Source organism: Verticillium nonalfalfae (genome assembly GCF_003724135.2).
Source record: "Verticillium nonalfalfae strain VnAa140/NRRL 66861 chromosome Unknown scaffold_40, whole genome shotgun sequence".
Taxonomy (NCBI): domain Eukaryota; kingdom Fungi; phylum Ascomycota; class Sordariomycetes; order Glomerellales; family Plectosphaerellaceae; genus Verticillium; species Verticillium nonalfalfae.
In genome coordinates, this window is record NW_021167265.1 from 157822 (window position 1) to 175312 (window position 17491).

General features: G+C 59.3%; 6 protein-coding genes across 6 annotated transcripts; 1 reads left to right on the forward strand and 5 right to left on the reverse strand.

Moving 5' to 3' along the window:
• Window positions 1–244: 244 nt before the first annotated feature.
• On the reverse strand, window positions 245–1113 carry D7B24_006080 (uncharacterized protein; the record flags this gene model as incomplete). The annotated part of the gene is made up of 3 exons (XM_028640219.1): window positions 245–346; window positions 416–751; window positions 859–1113. 3 exons carry the CDS (start codon window positions 1111–1113, stop codon window positions 245–247), a joined length of 693 nt encoding a protein of 230 aa, XP_028495623.1.
• Window positions 1114–1920: 807 nt separating this feature from the next.
• Window positions 1921–3335, reverse strand: D7B24_006081 (uncharacterized protein; the record flags this gene model as incomplete). Its single annotated transcript, XM_028640220.1, has 2 exons — window positions 1921–3158; window positions 3251–3335. The coding sequence occupies 2 exons, from the start codon at window positions 3333–3335 to the stop codon at window positions 1921–1923; spliced, it is 1323 nt and encodes a 440-aa protein (XP_028495624.1).
• A 2089-nt stretch (window positions 3336–5424) lies between these two features.
• Window positions 5425–6735, reverse strand: D7B24_006082 (uncharacterized protein; the record flags this gene model as incomplete). The annotated part of the gene is made up of 1 exon (XM_028640221.1): window positions 5425–6735. One exon carries the CDS (start codon window positions 6733–6735, stop codon window positions 5425–5427), a length of 1311 nt encoding a protein of 436 aa, XP_028495625.1.
• Window positions 6736–10005: 3270 nt separating this feature from the next.
• On the forward strand, window positions 10006–11337 carry D7B24_006083 (uncharacterized protein; the record flags this gene model as incomplete). Its single annotated transcript, XM_028640222.1, has 1 exon — window positions 10006–11337. The coding sequence occupies one exon, from the start codon at window positions 10006–10008 to the stop codon at window positions 11335–11337; it is 1332 nt and encodes a 443-aa protein (XP_028495626.1).
• Window positions 11338–11680: 343 nt separating this feature from the next.
• TAL1 (sedoheptulose-7-phosphate:D-glyceraldehyde-3- phosphate transaldolase) lies at window positions 11681–13216 on the reverse strand (the record flags this gene model as incomplete). Its single annotated transcript, XM_028640223.1, has 6 exons — window positions 11681–11917; window positions 12000–12383; window positions 12451–12734; window positions 12842–12853; window positions 12917–12935; window positions 13178–13216. The coding sequence occupies 6 exons, from the start codon at window positions 13214–13216 to the stop codon at window positions 11681–11683; spliced, it is 975 nt and encodes a 324-aa protein (XP_028495627.1).
• A 1525-nt stretch (window positions 13217–14741) lies between these two features.
• SND1 (nuclease domain-containing protein) lies at window positions 14742–17399 on the reverse strand (the record flags this gene model as incomplete). The annotated part of the gene is made up of 1 exon (XM_028640224.1): window positions 14742–17399. The coding sequence occupies one exon, from the start codon at window positions 17397–17399 to the stop codon at window positions 14742–14744; it is 2658 nt and encodes an 885-aa protein (XP_028495628.1).
• Window positions 17400–17491: the final 92 nt, after the last annotated feature.

Below are 17491 nucleotides of genomic sequence, written 5' to 3' on the forward strand. Positions count from 1 at the left end.
CATTCGAGAATGGCGTCAGTGATGGATTGGGGCGGATGATATCAGTCGTCTCGGGGGCGGGTGGGATGCGCGCGCACACATCACATGACGCAAGTGAGGAATAACGTTCGTCATGGGCGATCGAGATGCCCAATGGGCTCACCAAGCTCGTGTCGCACAGTCTTTACGGCGCCGCTGAAGCGACAGCTGCAGGGAAAACGGCTGTATTGGTGTACTGTGCTTGAGACTGGCCGCCTCAGACCGATTACTGGCTCTCTCGCTCCGACTTCAACTTGGCGTCCTCCTCCTCCGTCTTCGGCACAGTAACAAACTTGGGCACCGACACGGCATTCAGCTTTCTCAGTGTCTGGGCGAAGATATCAGTACGTTTTTTTGGGGGGGAGACGAGCGCATTCATTGACAGATGAAGACATACCTGGGCGACAGCACCCTCGGGCATATTGTCGTTCCACCTGTCGTCGACGCGGGTGATTTTGCCGTCGGGTCCGACATCAATGTGCACAACGCTGTCCATGGTCTGCTCGCTCTTGATGCCCTTGACGGTGTAGCTGTTGGACAGCTTGATCTCGATCGGGTTGCCAGCGGACACGACCGTGTGCGACTTGAGGACGATGGGGTGGAAGAGGGCGGGCAGGCCGTACCACTGGGGGGCGAACTGGTCATACCCCTCGGCCTTGGTGATGGGGTCCTGGAACGTGGCCTCTCTCGCCCAGAGAGACAGGTGCTTCAGCGTTGGGTTTCCGGTGAAGAGCTGGGCACGTTGGTCAATTCTTTCCATTCTTGCAATTCGTTCTGCTTCATCTCGCACCCGTGGGTGGTCTGGACTGGTGCCGCATCTCGCGAGCCTGGGTGACGTACATCGAGGACGCTGCCGACGAGGACCTTTTGGTGGGAATCAAGCGAGACGCCCGACTTTTGGACAATGTCCGTGTTCTTGATGCCGATGGACTCGAACGAGGGGCCACCCGCCGACGCATCGGCTTGCGCCTTTGCACTCTCTGACGGGGTTCCTGCGGGCATCTTCTTGTGGACTTCAGTGGCGAATGACTTGGCGGCAGGATGGGACGCAACTTGCTTTGCGATTTTGAGGTTGCTGGGCAGAGGGACTTTCATTGTGGTGAGTTGGGAATCGAAAGAGGAAGAGAGGATAGCGAGACTGGCCTATATCACTGTTCGACATGTGTGTCTGTCGTCGTCACGAGAACCGAGTGTCGCGTCACAACTGTGAATGGTGACGGCGCCTTTCCTGCGATGGTGATGATGGTTGACGTCACTAGGATGATTGGGTCAAGACACCTGATGCTCGGCACGCCCAGCTCTCCAACGTCGCTCATGTCTCAGGCAATCTAGGTGCATGTTTTTTTCTTCTCTCTTCTTACTATTCCAAAGAAGCCGGCAACAGACAAAGACATGTTGGCAGCTTCTGCTGACGCAAGCCCAAGTTATGGAAGCCCAAGTTATGGCCAGCGCCATGTGACATCTTCTGGTGGTTGCTCACAGGGGCCGATGCCCTGAAGACCGATGCCCTAAAGGCCCCAAGGAACTCCACTGGGGGCGCCTGAGTACCTAGTACGGACTGGTTTGGATGGATTTGGCCCTGAAATCTTTAGATATATGCACCCCAATCTTGTCACCCCTGAGCTTTGTAGCACCCGCTTTAGCTCCATGCCGGCAAGAATGTTTACATGCTTGCAGTGTGAGAGACTATCTACATGATTGCAGCTTGAAGGACCGACCATGTGCACCATGATCGCAGAATAGTGTACTCATTCATCATAATGCTTGAAGCAAGTCTAAAGAGAAAAGAGAATGCCCACCGATAACGCCCGCTCAATGCCTCGCCATGCTTACACGCCAAATGCATACCCAAAAAAGGTCGCCTCCCATCGTCCCATCTCAGAGCAGCACGTCCACAAGCCTCTACCCCAGCGGCGTCAGCTCGCCCCGAAACGGCCTCTGCGTCGTCAGAGCAGCCTCGTCCACCCTCCAGACGCCCTTGGTCCTCTCGTCGTACAGGTGCTCCCACCCCTCCATGCCCTCCGCGAGGCGGTGGAAGACGTCGTGCTTGGCACCAGGCGCGCTTTTGAACAGCAACGGCGCCCACGTGCGGCCCTCGTCGGCCTCGGCAGCCCGCATCTCGCGCTGCGCCCTCTCGAGCTCCGTCTTGGCGGCGACCGCCGCGCGCACGTCGCCGGCGCGCAGGCCCGCCGCCACGTCCCGCCACGCGCGCTTCGACTCCCACGGATCCTGCGCGTCGAGCGGCGCCATGTCGAGCGGCGCGACGCGCGCCTCGTCGAGGCGGAACGTGTCGACGACGTCGCCGCGCGCGTCGCGCACCGTCCACGCGTCGGACCACACGCCCTCGAGGCTGTAGACGGGGGCGCGGCGCGGATCGTCGCGGCGGAAGACGACGGCCGTGAAGCCGTTTTTGCGCCCGCCCCAGCAGAGGCCGGCGCCCGAGAAGCGAATCTCCGACACGTAGGCGCCCGACGACGGGATGGTGTAGACGCCCGTGATCTCCGGGTAGAGGCGGCCGCCGAGGAAGCCGCGCACCTGCACGGCCGGCAGCGGGATGAGGTAGTCCTCGGCGTAGCGGTCAATGTGCAGCACGGCGTGGCCGACCTGGCGGATGTCGACGGTGCCGGAGAAGGACATTTCGACGCGCGCGTAGCCGTCGGCGCGGATGCCGTTGGCCGTGTCCGAGACGTGCATGGCTGTGATGGGCGGGTGGTGCGAGACCTGCTCCGAGACGAGCGTCGTCGTCGCCTTGGCCGGCGCGTCGACGAAGGACGCGAGGAAGAGCTCGCCGAGAAAGGCGTTGAGGGGCTTCTTGATGGACACGGTCGGGGATCCGGCGATGTAGAGCTGCGACCGCAGCGACGACAGCATGTGCGTCAGCACGAGAAGGGCGCGCCGCGCTGGGTCAGGCTCCAGGGCTGGCGCTGCAAAGATGGCTGGATGCTCAGCCCAGCAGCGGCCGACTTCAACAACAGACGTCGGTGCGAGGAACATGGGAGGCGCTGTAATGTTGGAGAGGTCACCCTGCGTGGAAGCGAGGAACTGAGGAGACACGGTCAGCGTGTGGACGGAGGAAACCCGGAAGGGGGGAGGGGAGGGCCGGGGGTGAGTGGGGCCGTCTCCGGATGAATTGTCCGGCCCTGGGTTAGGGTTGTGATCCTGGGTTAGGGTTGGGCAGGACGAAATTCACTCCCATGAGAGAGAGAGATAGAGAGAGGGAGAGAGACCCCACTGAGACTGCTGTGGGGGCCGTGCGCCAGACTCAGACTCACCTGGACCAGGTCCTTGATGCGCGAGGACTTATGCTTGGAATCCATGACGTCGACGATGACCGTATGCCACGGGCAGACAAAAACAATGATGAGCAGAAAAATCGACACCAGACGAGAGCTACCAGATATTTCCCACAAGCCAAGCTTTTGCAGGAGAAGAGAGGAAAAGAACAGTCACTCGTGCAACGCAACAGCCACGAGCAGACCCCCGACCCTTTGTACCCGTTTCAGCAGAACCCCAGCGCCTGTCACAGCCCCAGTCCCACACTGAAGCGATGCGAAACGGCGCAGACCCGTTTTGTTCGTCTCAGCTCGGACGAGACGCGGTGGTACCAGCTCTCGAACCGCGTCTGCCATGACGATGCCAACCCTTGCCTGTCCCAACTGATGGCGGGCGGCCCCTTCGTAACGGCAGCACATCGGATGCTCCTCATTCCGTGCTGCTGTCATCCAACGCAGGGGCGCAGACCTCCACGCGGCCCTTCACTCGTAGAGACTCGGAGGGCGAGAGGGAGAGCATGTGACGCCTTGATCCCCCCTCCCCCGGCGGCACGTTGTTCGCCCGTGCCGCCCCATAGTCGGCGTCGGGCGAACCACCAGCGTCGCATTGCCGCTGTCACTGCCGCTGCCGGATTTCCCCTCTGAACTAGGTAGGAAACGTTTCGAGGAATCTAGTTCCACTGTGGCAGTTAGCTTGCGTTTCGACGACCCAGCAGCACCAACTTCCCTTTGCGTGTCCAACGCGATCATTCGCCTCGATCGAATTTGACTTTTGTTTGACAGCATGCAACGCAACGCTATACGCCGCTGACCAACATGTCGAGCACTCTGACGACCGAGGAGGCTTACGACAGCAAACCGCTGACGAGGTTCCCTTTGCACTGGTCAGCTCTACATTTTCAAACCATTCCGTCTCGATCTCGACTCTTGTCGTCGTGCCGCTAGCCGCCTGAAAGTTCACGGGCTTCGGGAGCGCGCCGTCGTCTGGGCCGCGCGGAAAGTTTATGCGTGCGCAGTGAAACGTCGCTGGGCTCAGGACCGTCGTGTTCCTACGCTGCGATGCGGGATGTTGGCGCGTCCATGGTCAGGACGATCCTAAGCTTTCCGCGTCGCGGCCGTCGAGGACACTCCCTGATGGGCCCTGATGTGCACGCGCGCATTGCATTCTGCTTGTTGGCCAGACAAGCGACTATATGCGCTTGGTGGATCTTCGGGGAACTACGCCTTCTTTCAAATATGGATTCCTCATGATGTGATGGGCCCTCTCGTTCAGTCGAGTGAAACGAATTGCACCTTATGGCATCAGTAGAACACTCGCGTGAAGCGGGCTCAACATGCAGAGTATACAGGCGGACCGTGCTGGCATCTAAGTACCTGTAGGATCCATACCAGGTGTCTTGCTAGGTACATGTATACTTGGACACCCTTCCAGCCAATTGTTGCGAACTGATGAATTGCTTCTCGCCCTTAGCCAACCTTTTCCCTTGCTCAGGCCTTCAGTTGGGACAGAGACTGCTGTTCCTTCCTCGTCGAACATGGCGTCGCTATCGCTGAGTGCTTGTTGACCACTCGGCCTACCAACAAACGGAAGGCGAAATCGAACCTCTCAACATCATGATGGATTGCCTTCCAACGCCCCGCCACCATATCCAGGCTTACTCTCGGCCACCCTCTCCTTTCCCGCCGACACTATCGCCGTCGGTGCCGCGATCGCTCAGACGACCAAGAGCCGACGTAGAGGTGTCTTCCTTCTTCTTGTTGAACGATCTGCAAACGCGGACTAGCACCATGGTGTGGTCGAGATAGCTGCGTGCGAAGTAGAGCAGTCTGATGCATCGATATGCGCATGGACTTTTCCAAGGAGGCAAAGCAACAGAAATGGGGTTCACACCTTGGAGGTTCTGCGTATGATGAAGCCGCTACCCTGCAGACAAGCCTGCTGGTGAAAGATGACCCGTCCAGAACACTCCCAAAGTCGGATTCATATGCCACGCACTCACCTCACTGTCCCTCACGGCAACCCTATCGCAGCTGCAGAAGTCAAAGCACGCGCTGGCTCAGAGCCTGATGAATTCCTCAGATACAGGAAACAGAAGCATACACCAAAAGACACCGCACTCGTATATCGTCCCCGTCAAGAACATCCCGTGATTCTAAGCAGCCCTCCCATCCGTCCGCTCCGCCACTCGCCCTCCTGCCTCGCCTCGATTTCTGCCCTCGCCCCCTCATCAAGCCAGCTTCGCCAAGCAAAGAAGTCCCCCGTCGTCTTGGGCGCCATCATCATTGCCAGTTCCCCCGGCGGAGCATCAACCAGACCAAACGCGACGAGCCGCTGCCGGTCCCAGAGCCCGAACCCCAACGCGCGGAACGGCCTGAACGACACGGTCCGGATCGGGGAGCGCACATTCTGGGACAGCAACTGCGCCCACTTGTAACCGTACGCCTCGAAACCGAAGCGCGCGCGAAAGTCGCCTCGTGGAGGGTGCGGCACATCGGCTGGCCACACATTTGTCGTCTCGCCAAGGGCATTCACCTCTCCGGCCGTTGACGCCAAAGGCTTGGGCAGCTGCAGCGGATATTCGCCGAGCGGCCCGGTGCTCGGCGCCGAGAAGGGGTGCCCGATGCAGCTGTCCGCGAGGGGCCTGCCCTCAAGGTGATGGACGTAGTAAAGCGCTGTGAGCACCTCCTCTGAGTAGACCGTCGGGTGGCCGAACCAGGCATTGACATCCATGGCCCATAACTGCTCCACATCGTGCGCTGTCCATCCCAAGCGACCCTCCTTCGCCGCATTTCGGACCTCATAGATTACTTGGAGGTTCCAGAGACCACGCGTCATGTGCTGCATTTCGTACCAGGATGGTGGACCACCTGATTCAGGCCGGTACGGGCGGCCTTCGAATCGCTGTGACCAAGGAAACCCGCGTGGCGGTTGCAAGTACTCCGAGCTCGCGTCGGCGAGGTGCTCTGCATCGATGGACATGCACCGGTCATGGAAGAATTGGAAGCCGCCGGTGGCAATGCTGGCAATACGTCGTGCGAGAAAGAGCAGTTGCCTCGCTGACAGGCCGTCGGGGGACTCTCGTAGAGTCGCCCGTAGCGACAACCCCGTCAAGGGCCCTGGCTCCATGGTACCAAAGTCCTTCTCCTTCCTGCGCAGGTATGAATCGAGAAAGGAGGCAAAGTTGGGCGCAGGTGGATTGGACGGCGTCGACTGGCGGATGCGAGCCACGAGACGCACAATGTGTGGAATGCGTGGCGCCGTGAGAAGCTCAGGGGTGACAGAATTGGGGAGCACATATTCAAGGATTTCAGGGCCAAATTCGTCAAAAATGCGAGAAGCACTGGGGGCGGCCACGATCAGGTTGTAGATGGAACGCATGTCGCAGAGCCTGAAAAGGATCTCGAGCGTCACCTCGCAGGGGAGGTCTTCGAACGAGACACCCATCGGGCTTCTTGCCGATACCAGCGATGCCATCTCAATGGTGCTGGCTCAGGAAGAAGAGAATGGTGAAGAATCACAATCAAAGGAGGATGTGGGAGCGAGGTCAAGATGCCGGGGGTCGTGGCGGTGTCGCGACCGAGACATGCGGATCCCCGCAGGGTAGGAACCGGGGATGACAGCCAGTCGAGCTTGGTTCTCCAACTTAAGCTCGAGCTCGGAGTGCAGGCCCAAGCTCAAGCTGAATCAGACTGCCGTGCCGAGCGGACGGGAACGTGGGTATTCCAGCAATGACGACACCAAGGTTTTGCCGAAGGGGCGCCACTAGCATGGTTCCGGCGACGTGATGAACAAGGTCAAGACGCGGGATGGGGCAAGACAAGGAAGACAAACACTGTGATGGACGATAGCGCAGAGGCCTGGACTTCTGGCGAGTCAAGTCAAGTTGACCAAGGGAGCAGGCGTTCGTGGTTGAGAGCGGGGTAATGGTCCGTGGTCTTGAGAGACACACGGGGCCGAAGGAGCAGGCTCGTGATGCGGCACCCGAACGGGCCCGCTCGCTGTGTTGCCAGAGAGGGTGTGTCGGCGGGCTCTTTGATGGATGGATTCGCTTGCCGAGAGCTGAAGTTTGATGGAAACGAGGCTTCGGCCGACGACTGCCGGACCAGTAGTGTTCTTAGCCATGCCCATTTGGTGTAGCCAGCGTAATCAGGCATCGCCTGCCTGCGTGACCAGCTCAAGGCTTGCTTATCTCTCCACCATGGACTCAAAACTGCTTGTAATAAAACTTGCCTGCCAGGTTCCCTTCCTAAGGCACGGAATTGAATTCCATCATCAGGCTCAAGCCAAGAAAGATTGACGCTGCTCGCCTGCCGGAAGCGATCAGCGGTGAGCATAAGCCTACGCAATGCCTGCTCGAAGGACCGACGTGCACCCTCTCAACCATACACAGTCAAGACTTATTGGGCCTGGGGACGATCGCTATCCGCCTGCATCCTCAAAAGTCAGGCAACTGCTCTGTCACCGGGGATGACGCCTGGTGTCATCGCAATCATATCTGTGAGCGGGATGACGAGATCAAGAACTCTTCTTCGAAAGCCCCTAGTTTCGAAGGAAAACTCGACTCCAGCACCGGCACCTCCCATGAGCACTCTTCTGGCGGCAAGGACTCATGTAGTTGGAAAGCGTCCAGAGGAATTGCGTGAGGGTTTCGAGGACGGTCGTCGGTGAAGATACGTGTCGATTGCTTGTTCAAGCAGCGCGAATGAGTGACGAAGTCTCGGATGCATCTGGAACCCGCTATGCATGGCGATGGCACGGCCGATGTCTGTAACGAACTGTAGCAATAATGGTATGAGCGGGTTTCGTTACTTCCCGTGATCGAATTGAGAGCACATGAGGACGGACGCCGAGAGTTTAATTCGCTCGGAGCGAGAGGGCTGGCCCTTAGCCTTCAGACTTTCGAAGGCATTCGTCTGTAGCCAGTGGCATCGGTAGCCATGCCAAGCGCCGTGGACCGTTAGCAACTTGACTGCAACGGGTGGGATCTTCTCCCTGCCTATGTAAGCGAAAGGCGATGATGAAACCCTCAGAAAGGCGAGGAGATAATATTGCCTGGCTCCTTGCAGGCCTGGAGTTTTATCCTAGGCTTGATTCGCAGCTGGCCGGATCACGCTCACGAGCGCATCTCGCAAAGTCGGAAAGGATACTAACAGGCCTGCGTCCGGATTTTGGTGCCCCAAGACCCTGGATGGCAGGGCTTGCTGTGCTCGTTGTACGGCATGCTGGCGCACAAAGCCTTGCGCAACTGACGGCAAGTTTCTGCGGGCAGAGGGCACTTTGAGGCCAGGGCATAGAGAAGCAGGGTCGCCATGTCTGGGCGAAACCGGCTGACGCGTTGAGTGCGTTCCACGAGCAGATTATTGAAGCTTTGCGCCGTGGCTTGAAGACCTAGAGTCAACGCATGGGCACTCGAAGGGGCGGGGGTCCCAGCCTAGGATATCCGTCGCGACATTGCAACGCGAGCCGAGCCGTTCAGCCACTCTTTTGCTTGATATGGACAGGATGTGGGTACAATATCGAAAACATCATCGATAAGGATTTTGCAGTCTTTTTGTACACGAATTGACAGCAATGGCGTTCATTTCGGGCGACTGAGAGTACCGTGTCAGTCGAGGTCGTGAGGGATTCTCGTATGGCGGGCACTCGCCGTGACCTGCTTGTCCAGGTGAAGGAGAAATTGACAAAAAGCACAAAATCGTGTGTCTAGGTATTCAAGAATTCGAGGCCAACACGTGCTCCAGAATGGCGAGCCATAGTTCAATGGTTACTCTGTGTTGATGTTGAAGCTGGAAAGAGGTACTAGGCAGGGAGGGCATGGAGGGGTAGGGAGGAGAGACACCAATGTGGGTGGGGTTTAGGCTGATCGCACGGGTGAATCGAAGAAGCGCAACCTTATCAGTCGCTTATCGTACTGGCTGGAGGGGCACCTTTGGACTTGCAGTGTCCTCGCTTGAGGGTCAACGGGTAAAGCGTGGCAACCCGGCAGGCTGTGCGACTTCAGACTGTCTTGAGCAGGTCAAGAAACTGTCACTTGGGGCTTGGATTCCATACAAGCGTCTGGGCTGTTTGGCTGTGAACCTATTTACCGTTCCAGGCACCTCAGAAGCCGCTCAGGGAATTTGAGGGCTGCTGGCGGAGACACGTGATGCTAGGCGGTGCTTCTTCAGCGGCCTGTCCACTAAAAATATCTAGGTAGGTACCTAGCCTAAGGCGGATAGGCGCCGTATCTCAAGGCAGCCCCCAGCCCATCGCGTGGGCTGACTCTGTCTGTCACAGGCTCACAGCCTTCCTCTTCCATCCTCCAAGCCTTTTCGCCCAGCATCGATACGACACCACTCGGCAGCTGGTCCTGCTGCTCGTTCGTTTCTCTTTGCACACTCTGTAATCATAATTGCATCGGCAGCCTCCATCTTTCATTCGCGTTGCCACGTTTCATTCGTTAGTCTGGCTTCTGCTATCCAGGTCTTGTACATTACCATCCGACCCGACCGGACTCTCTCGATCCATCCATCCATTTTCGTCATCTTGGCTTCACGGCGCTGTTCTGCCGAATAATCCGACGCTCCTTGTCAGCATCCACCGAAGCCTGCATACTGCGTCGTCCGGCATCACGCCAGCTTTTATCGAAACCTACACACTTGGTTCTACAGAGACGCAACCAAGTGACCACTGCCTGGCGTCTGCTTCAACACATTCGATCCAAGTCCTGTCACCATGGCTTGCATCGCCCCACCACCTGCCCGCTACCGCCGCGCGCTCCTCGTGAGCCTCGTCGTCTTCATCGTCCTCACGATCGCCCTCGGGTACACTCGACTACTGTCGCTCGACAACCTCCTCCCGACAGATATGCATATCCCTGTGCTCCGAAAACCCCGTGGACGCACTGGCGCCGACCGCCCCATGTCCTACGGCGAGACCGCCCGCCCGGCGTTCAAGGACCTCCCCCACCCGCTGGCGACACTCGATCCGGCCCTCGTGCCTGCTGCCGACAATAACCGCCGTCTCATCATCATCGGCGACGTCCACGGCATGCTCGCTCCCCTGGACGCCCTCCTCAAGAAGCTGAATCACAGCGCCGCGCCGGTGTCGAAGGGCCCCGAGAGCGCCGTCTACGACGACCACCTCGTCTTTCTCGGCGACATGGTCAACAAGGGTCCCAACACACCGGGCGTCATCGACCTCCTCCTCCGGCACAACGCCTCGGCCGTCCGCGGCAACCACGAGGACCGCGTGCTCCTGACGCGCGCCGACCGCGCCACGCCCCGCGTAGCCGACGAGTCCGCCGGCGGCGACGAGGGCCCCGCGGCGCCCGACAACCTCGAGCAGCAGCACGTCATCTCCTCGAACCGCGGCAACAAGGCCGACCACGACACGCTGCGCTCCCTGTCGGCGGCGCACCTCGACTACCTCGCCTCGCTGCCCGCCATCCTCGACCTGGGCCCGGTCCCCGGCTTCGCCGCCCGCCGCCTCGTCGCCGCCCACGCCGGCCTCGTCCCCGGCGTGGCCCCCGAGAAGCAGGATCCCTGGGCCGCCATGAACATGCGCACCCTCACCTACCCGGCCGAGACGCTGCGCCGCGCCGACGCCCGCGAGACGCTCGTGCGCGCCGCCGCCGACGCCCTGCGCGCCTCGCCCGCCTACCGCACCCTCAAGGACAGCAGCAGGCTGCAGGACAAGATCGAGACCGAGGCCCGCGCCGGCGTCACGGACGCCATGGTCGAGGACGAGTTTGCGCGCACACGCAAGCCCGACGCCGACCGCCGCGTCGCCGTCCCGTCCGAGGCGCACGACGGCCACGCCTGGGCGCCCGTGTGGGATGCCGCGCAGAAGAGGGCCGAGACCGACGAGGGCCGCATCGCCGTCGTGTACGGCCACGACGCCAAGAGGGGGCTGCATGTCGGGGAGTACGCGTTCGGCCTCGACTCGGGGTGCGTGCGCGGGGGCAAGCTGAGCGCGCTCGTCGTTGCGGCTCGCGAGGGCGGCCCGGTTGAGCACCATGTTGTGCAGGTGGACTGCGAGAAGCCTGACAAGAGGCGCGAGCTGTAATGGGTGCACTGCTGAGGGTTGGACAGTTTGCTTTGATTGATACCCATGCAGACCAAGGGCAATACACGTCGTTGGGGGCTGTACATGACTTGAACCGAATACATAGATTCACGACTCCTATCGCATGATCAGTGTGGCCTGCCTATCGACTCTTCTCATGCTCATTGCGTGACACATTATGCATACGTAGCACCGGATCATGTCATCATTTTTTTTTTCATTCTATATCGCACTTGTGTACGCTTCATTATCGTTCAGAAGTGGCCACACACATGGCGTCCACCCCCAAAAGGTTCCACACTCTGTACAACGAACATCATGAAAAAAAGAAGGAACAGACAGTTTACGCCTGGATCTTCTGCTTGATAATGTCCTTGAGGGTGATGGCGTCGGCGGCGAACTTGGAGATACCCTCGCGCAGCTTCTCGACGGCCATCTGGTCCTCGTTGAAGTCGAAGCGGAAAAGGGCCTCATCGTTGATGTAGCTCTTCTTCTCGAGGTCGAGGCTCGACGCGGCGGCGGCATCGAGCTTCTTGGGGACGGCATCCTGAGACTTGAGGAGCTCGTCGAGCAGGTTGGGCTGTGGTGTGTTAGTCTTTTTGGTCCGTTTCTCATTGCAATGCTTGCTGAGAGGCATTGGGAAGGGAAGGGTGGGAACGTACGGAGATGGTGAGGTAGTCGCAGCCGGCAAGCTCGGTGATCTCGCCAATGTTGCGGAACGAGGCGCCCATGACAATGGTCTTGTAGCCGAACTTCTTGTAGTAGTTGAAGATGTCCTGGACCGACTTGACGCCGGGGTCGGTCTCCTTGGTGTACTCCTGCTTCTTGGCGGCCTTGAACCAGTCAAGGATGCGGCCGACGAAGGGGGAGATGAGGAAGGCGCCGGCCTCGGCAGCGGCGATGGCCTGAACAAGGGAGAACATGAGGGTCAGGTTGGTGTTGATGCCGTGGTCGCGCTGGAGAATCTCGGCGGCCTTGATGCCCTCCCAGGTGGAGGCGATCTTGATGAGGACGCGCTCCTTGGGGACACCCTGCTCGGCGTAGAGCTGTGGTGGCTGTTAGCAAGTGTTGCCCCTCCCCTGCGAGATCCTTTGGTCTCGAGTCTGGCCTTACCTCGATGATGTGAAGGGCCTTGTCGACGGAGGCCTTGGTGTCGAAGGAGAAGCGGGCGTCAACCTCGGTAGAGACCTTGCCGGGGATGATCTTGAGGATCTCCTTGCCGAACTGGACGAGGAGGCTGTCGAGCGCGGCATCGACCTGGTGGTCGACGTCACCGCCCTTGGACTTGGCGTACTGGACGGCCTCGTCGATCAGAGCGGCGTACTCGGGCTTCTTGGAGGCAGCGAGGATGAGAGAGGGGTTGGTGGTGGCATCCTGGGGCTTGTACTGGCCGATGGCTGAAAGGGAGGTAAGGTTAGCTTTGGCGTCCTCTTGTCAAGTCGATTTTCTGCCTCTTGCCAGAAGAGCACGAGGGGAAGGGGGAAGGGGAAGAAGAGGGACTAACAGGCAAAGTCACCTAGGGAGGTTCATTAGCAGACATTCGAGACAAACTAGCAGAGGGAGGGGAGAGCAAGCTTACCGGAGTCGGAGACGACAACCTGAAGCAATGGAAAAAATCACGGTCAGCGTGTGCTCATCAATTGGAAGCCATCCCAAAGCAGCAAGGAACAGTGCAATGCGTCCCGAGGGGAAGAGCACCGCCGTCGCAAGCCTCGAAATGGCGAGGGCTTCAAAACACCGCAGCTCGAGGCAACGCAGGCGTCGCCAGCACACGGCCACGGCGGGGCAGCCCCCAGGGTCGTCGATGCGCCGATGGCGGCATGGCGGGGTAATAACTCACGGTGCCGGAGGCCTTCAATTGATCGAGAGAGGAAGACATGTTGTGTGCGTGTTGGGGTATCTTGGCGACTTGAGATAGAGGTCGACGTTTGGTAAAGGCAGCACCAGGCTGGAGAGTTTGCAGGTTGATGGGAGGAAAGGTGATGAGTTGTTGGGAAGAAGGAGGAACAGCTCAGAGGGAGACGGGCGAAATATTTGTCCCGCATTCAACCCTCCCACCAGCTTCGTCACACACCTTCGATCGCCTTCCCCGTCACCTCTCCCACCCACTACCCCCCTCTCCTTCCACTACTGCTTGGGTGAGGTGGGTATCAGTCATCCCACTTGGCTCTGACGGTGCCCCGCGCCAGACGGTAGGGTGGGCGATATGGCGGCTGTTTTGTCGGGGTACCCACTCCGGCCGTCGAGGGGTTCTGTTTGGCCACCTCCACGGGGGGTCCAGGCGACGCCCCGCCGACAGCGGACCTGCTGGTGGAAGGCCAGTACCTCTCTACCTCATCTTGCCTTAGGTAGGTACCTACCTACTACGTGCATTTAGTAGGTACCTTAGGTACATGCCTCCATCACATCCCCCAAATGTCGCGCGCGCTCGCCTGTATCCGGGCAACTCGATGCGCGCCCCCTCCGTTGACCCTCCGAGCCAGCCGGCCTTGGCTCGCCTCGCCGCCTCTCCCATGACTTCACTGCCTCTGCATGATTCAGCAAAGAATCAGAGCCCATGGCTACACAGGCAAACCTGCGCAGCGAGGTGGAATTGCCTCTCAAAGACAAGAGGGCCCCTGTCGTCATCGCCCCCACCTAAGCCATCACAGCAAAGTGGGTGGGTAAGTGCTCGGTGGAGGGGTAGGTACATGTACAGGTAACCTCGGAAAAAAACACAACTTACCTCTTCACCAAATCGGTCAGTGCTACACAGAGCCCCTCCTCACCTCACCGAGCTACGCTGCTGGAATCGAAAATATACGGGATAAATAAGCGCCCCCTCTCTCACTCTCGGCCCCGGATGAATTGGTGGCTGGGGGTTTTTTCTTCATCAACTTAAAATTGCTCGGCTGCCAGAGGTCCAGCCCACGTGCCCGGAAAAGACTTCCATTGGTTGTCCCCCCGACGTTGAAATTCTGTTGAAGGGAGATCTGGAGACAGAACCCCCCACTCAAGGCGGGATGCGCGTCAATGGGGAGCGACCGCCTCTCCGGTCCGTCGCGCAAAGAGAGCGAGGGTCCCAGCAGGTCTAGCCATCTAGCTCTAGCTGCCGGCCTCCCCCGACACACTACAACCCATGGCCCCCCTCCCTGCAGGCTGAAGGCGCAAATGTGCTATTACCGCGCAACTCCACGGACATGCGCAAATTCACACTATCACAACTACACCACAAGACCGCCGAGACCGCCACGATTCTGTTATCTTTGGGCTTCACTATCATTTCATTTCACGTAGCTTTCGTCACTGCGTACGCTCGTAATCAAAATGGCCTTCCCAGCATACATCTGCTTTTTGATGCACCCACCCAGCCGTTTTTTTGACGCCCCGCCCCTTACACCACCACAACCGCTCCGAACCTGTCTCTAATCCTCCGTAATGTCGCCGTACTCCCACATGCCCTGCCTCTCCTGCTTGGCCTGCGACTCCACCTCCTTGAGGTGCTTCAGGTATGACGCGTGCTGTCCGCTGCGCTCCCACGCCTTGAGCTTTGTCGGCACAAGACCGGCACCGGCGGCGAGGACCTCCTTGTTGATCGAGTCGTTGGGGCCCGGCTTGCCGGAGCCCGAGTTGTAGTCGTACAGCGTGATGTAGCTGACGCCCTCCTTCGTGTCGACAAAGTCAAAGCTCGCCACCAGCTCCTTGCCTCCAGTGATATTGGCGATAAAGTCCTGCGCCTCGCGGAAGTACTCGGGCGCCGTCGGCAGCTGCACAAACGACAGGGACGCGTCAGAGGCCTGGCTCTTGAGCTTCTGCGTGCTGAACTGCGGCTGGTCAAGGGGACGCAGGTCCTTCCACGCAATCTTCTCTGAGTTGCCGTAGTCGATGAAGAGCACCTCAGCCACCTTGTTGGCCCGGTCATTGGAGCGGACGCGTCCGCGGTACCACTGGCCGTCAACCGAGTACTTGGCCGCGACGAACTCGCCCGTCTTGGGCGCGTCTCCCAGGGGCTTGGCGTTCTTCGAGTCGATGTGGAACTTCTTGAACTCGTTCATCATCGTCGTCAACGCTGCGGTGCCCTTGCCAATCTCCTGGATCTTGAGCCTGCCGTTGCCGTCCATCTCCGTCACCACAACGTCGCGGTAGTCCTTGGCCTTGTTGTCGTACGACTCGGGCGTGTCCTGCGACTCGGCGGGTGCGGCCTCCTCGACCTGCTCGTCCTGCGAAGGGTCCCAGTCCTTCCAGAGTCCCTTGCGAGCCTCCTTGGCACGTTGCTCTGCCGGGAACAGCTCACCAGCGTTACCAGACTTCTCCGCAGAGTAACCGTGCACGGACGCGAGACCCTCTTCGACAAGGACCTTGGCGAAGCTCTCGTGGTTGATGTACAGGTCACCGATGAAGCCGCCGACCTTATCGAGATCGTAGATGGTGATCTCGCAGTCGCGCTGGCTAGCGCGACGGCTGGCGAGGTCCGCCGCCTCTTGACCAAAGGGCTCACCGCCTTCTCCGTTGTTGCGGGGCGCCCTTGGGGCACGCACACCTCCCAGAACAAGGGTAAGCTTGATGCCCTCGCGAGGAACTAGAATGGTGAAGCGGGACCCAGACTTGACAAAGTCAACCACACCAGCAACCTTCTTCTGGCGCTGGAGACCAGCCAGCTGCAGCTTGGCTTTCTGCAGAGACTCAGAGACGTCGATGTACTGCTTGATCTTGGGCGCCTTGCCCGACCAGATGCCCTTCTTCTCCTCCTTGGCCTTCTCTTGGGCCGCAAGAAGCTCGTCGTAGTTGGAAGCGCGATCGGTGTCGTCCTTGCGGTGGCGGATGACCGTGGCGTAGCCATGCTCGACCAGGAGCAGACCAATGTTTTGGTTCTTCTCCGTCACAGTAGCAACGTCGCGAGCCTCGAAGCCATCAGCGGCGGCCTTGTGGCCATCAATGCTAACACGGACATGCTTAGCGATGACCTTCTTGCGCAGGAACTCCTTAGCCTCGTCTCTGTACGGCGCCTCGGTCGGCTCGCCAGCGCGGGGGCCCCTGATGCTGCTAAAGTTGATGCGCTTCTCCGTCTTTCCTTCCTTGCTGCGGACGATGATAGTGTCGGCACCGACAATCTTGGTGACGGTCATGTCAGACTGAGCGCCGCCCTCCTTGGCGACGTGGTTCTGGTGCAGGCGGATCTTCTTGCCCTGAGCCGTCTTCTCGGCCGCGCGCAGCGGGGCCATCTTCTCGCCGAGCATCGTCGAGTGGAAATCGTTGCAGCGAGCGAGGCCTTCTGACAGCAAGAACTCGGCAATGTTCTTGTTACCGTTGGGGTGGATGATGGTAGCGACAAGCTGGCCCTGGGCGCTGGCACCGACAATGTCAACCTTGACCTTGCGCTGAAGCATACGCTCCTCGACAAAAGCCTTCGCTTCGTTGCCAAACTCCTCCGCCGGCTGCGTCTGGCCGGTGGACTGTACTGTCCTCTCCGTGGCGGGCGTGCGCACACCAGCAAGCAACGTCATGACCTGAGCGTGCTTCTTGTCAGAGAGCAGCAGGCGGACGAGAAGACGATCGCCGCTGAGGACACGCTCGATGATGCCGTCAACCGTCTTGCCCTTCCATTGGTTCATGAACTCAGGGCCGCCAAGGTCATTTTGAACCTGGATCGAGCCGCCAGAGCCAGACCAGACACCGATAGACTCGCTCCTGGCCTGGCCCTCGAGGCCACGAAGCAGATCAAGGCGTTCGAGAATCTCTTCCGACTCTTCTTTGCGACCAGCGTCTTCCCTGACCTTCAGCCAGCCGGCCTTGACAGCCTCATCGGGTAGTGATGGGCCCTCTCTTGACAGCAGGACGGTGCCAAAATCACGACCAGAGGGAACAGTGTAGAGGACGGTACATTGGACCTGCTTGCCGACGTTTTCTCGGAGATATTCGCGGGCTTGGAAGGCGTAGGGTTCGTCGCCCTCCTTGCGCAGGCGTGGGGCGTCAACGAAGGCCAGGGAGAAAGTTCGCTCGGCCTTGGGGTTTTGAGGGTTCGTCAGGATCAGCGTATCGCCTGAGAGCACGCTCTTGACCTTCGCGAAAAATGTCTTGGACATTGTAAAGGCTATACGGGGGGGGGAGGTCTTCTATGAGGCCTGTGGTCGTTAGAATATGATTTGTACAGATCGCAAGCTTGAGGCGGTCAAGC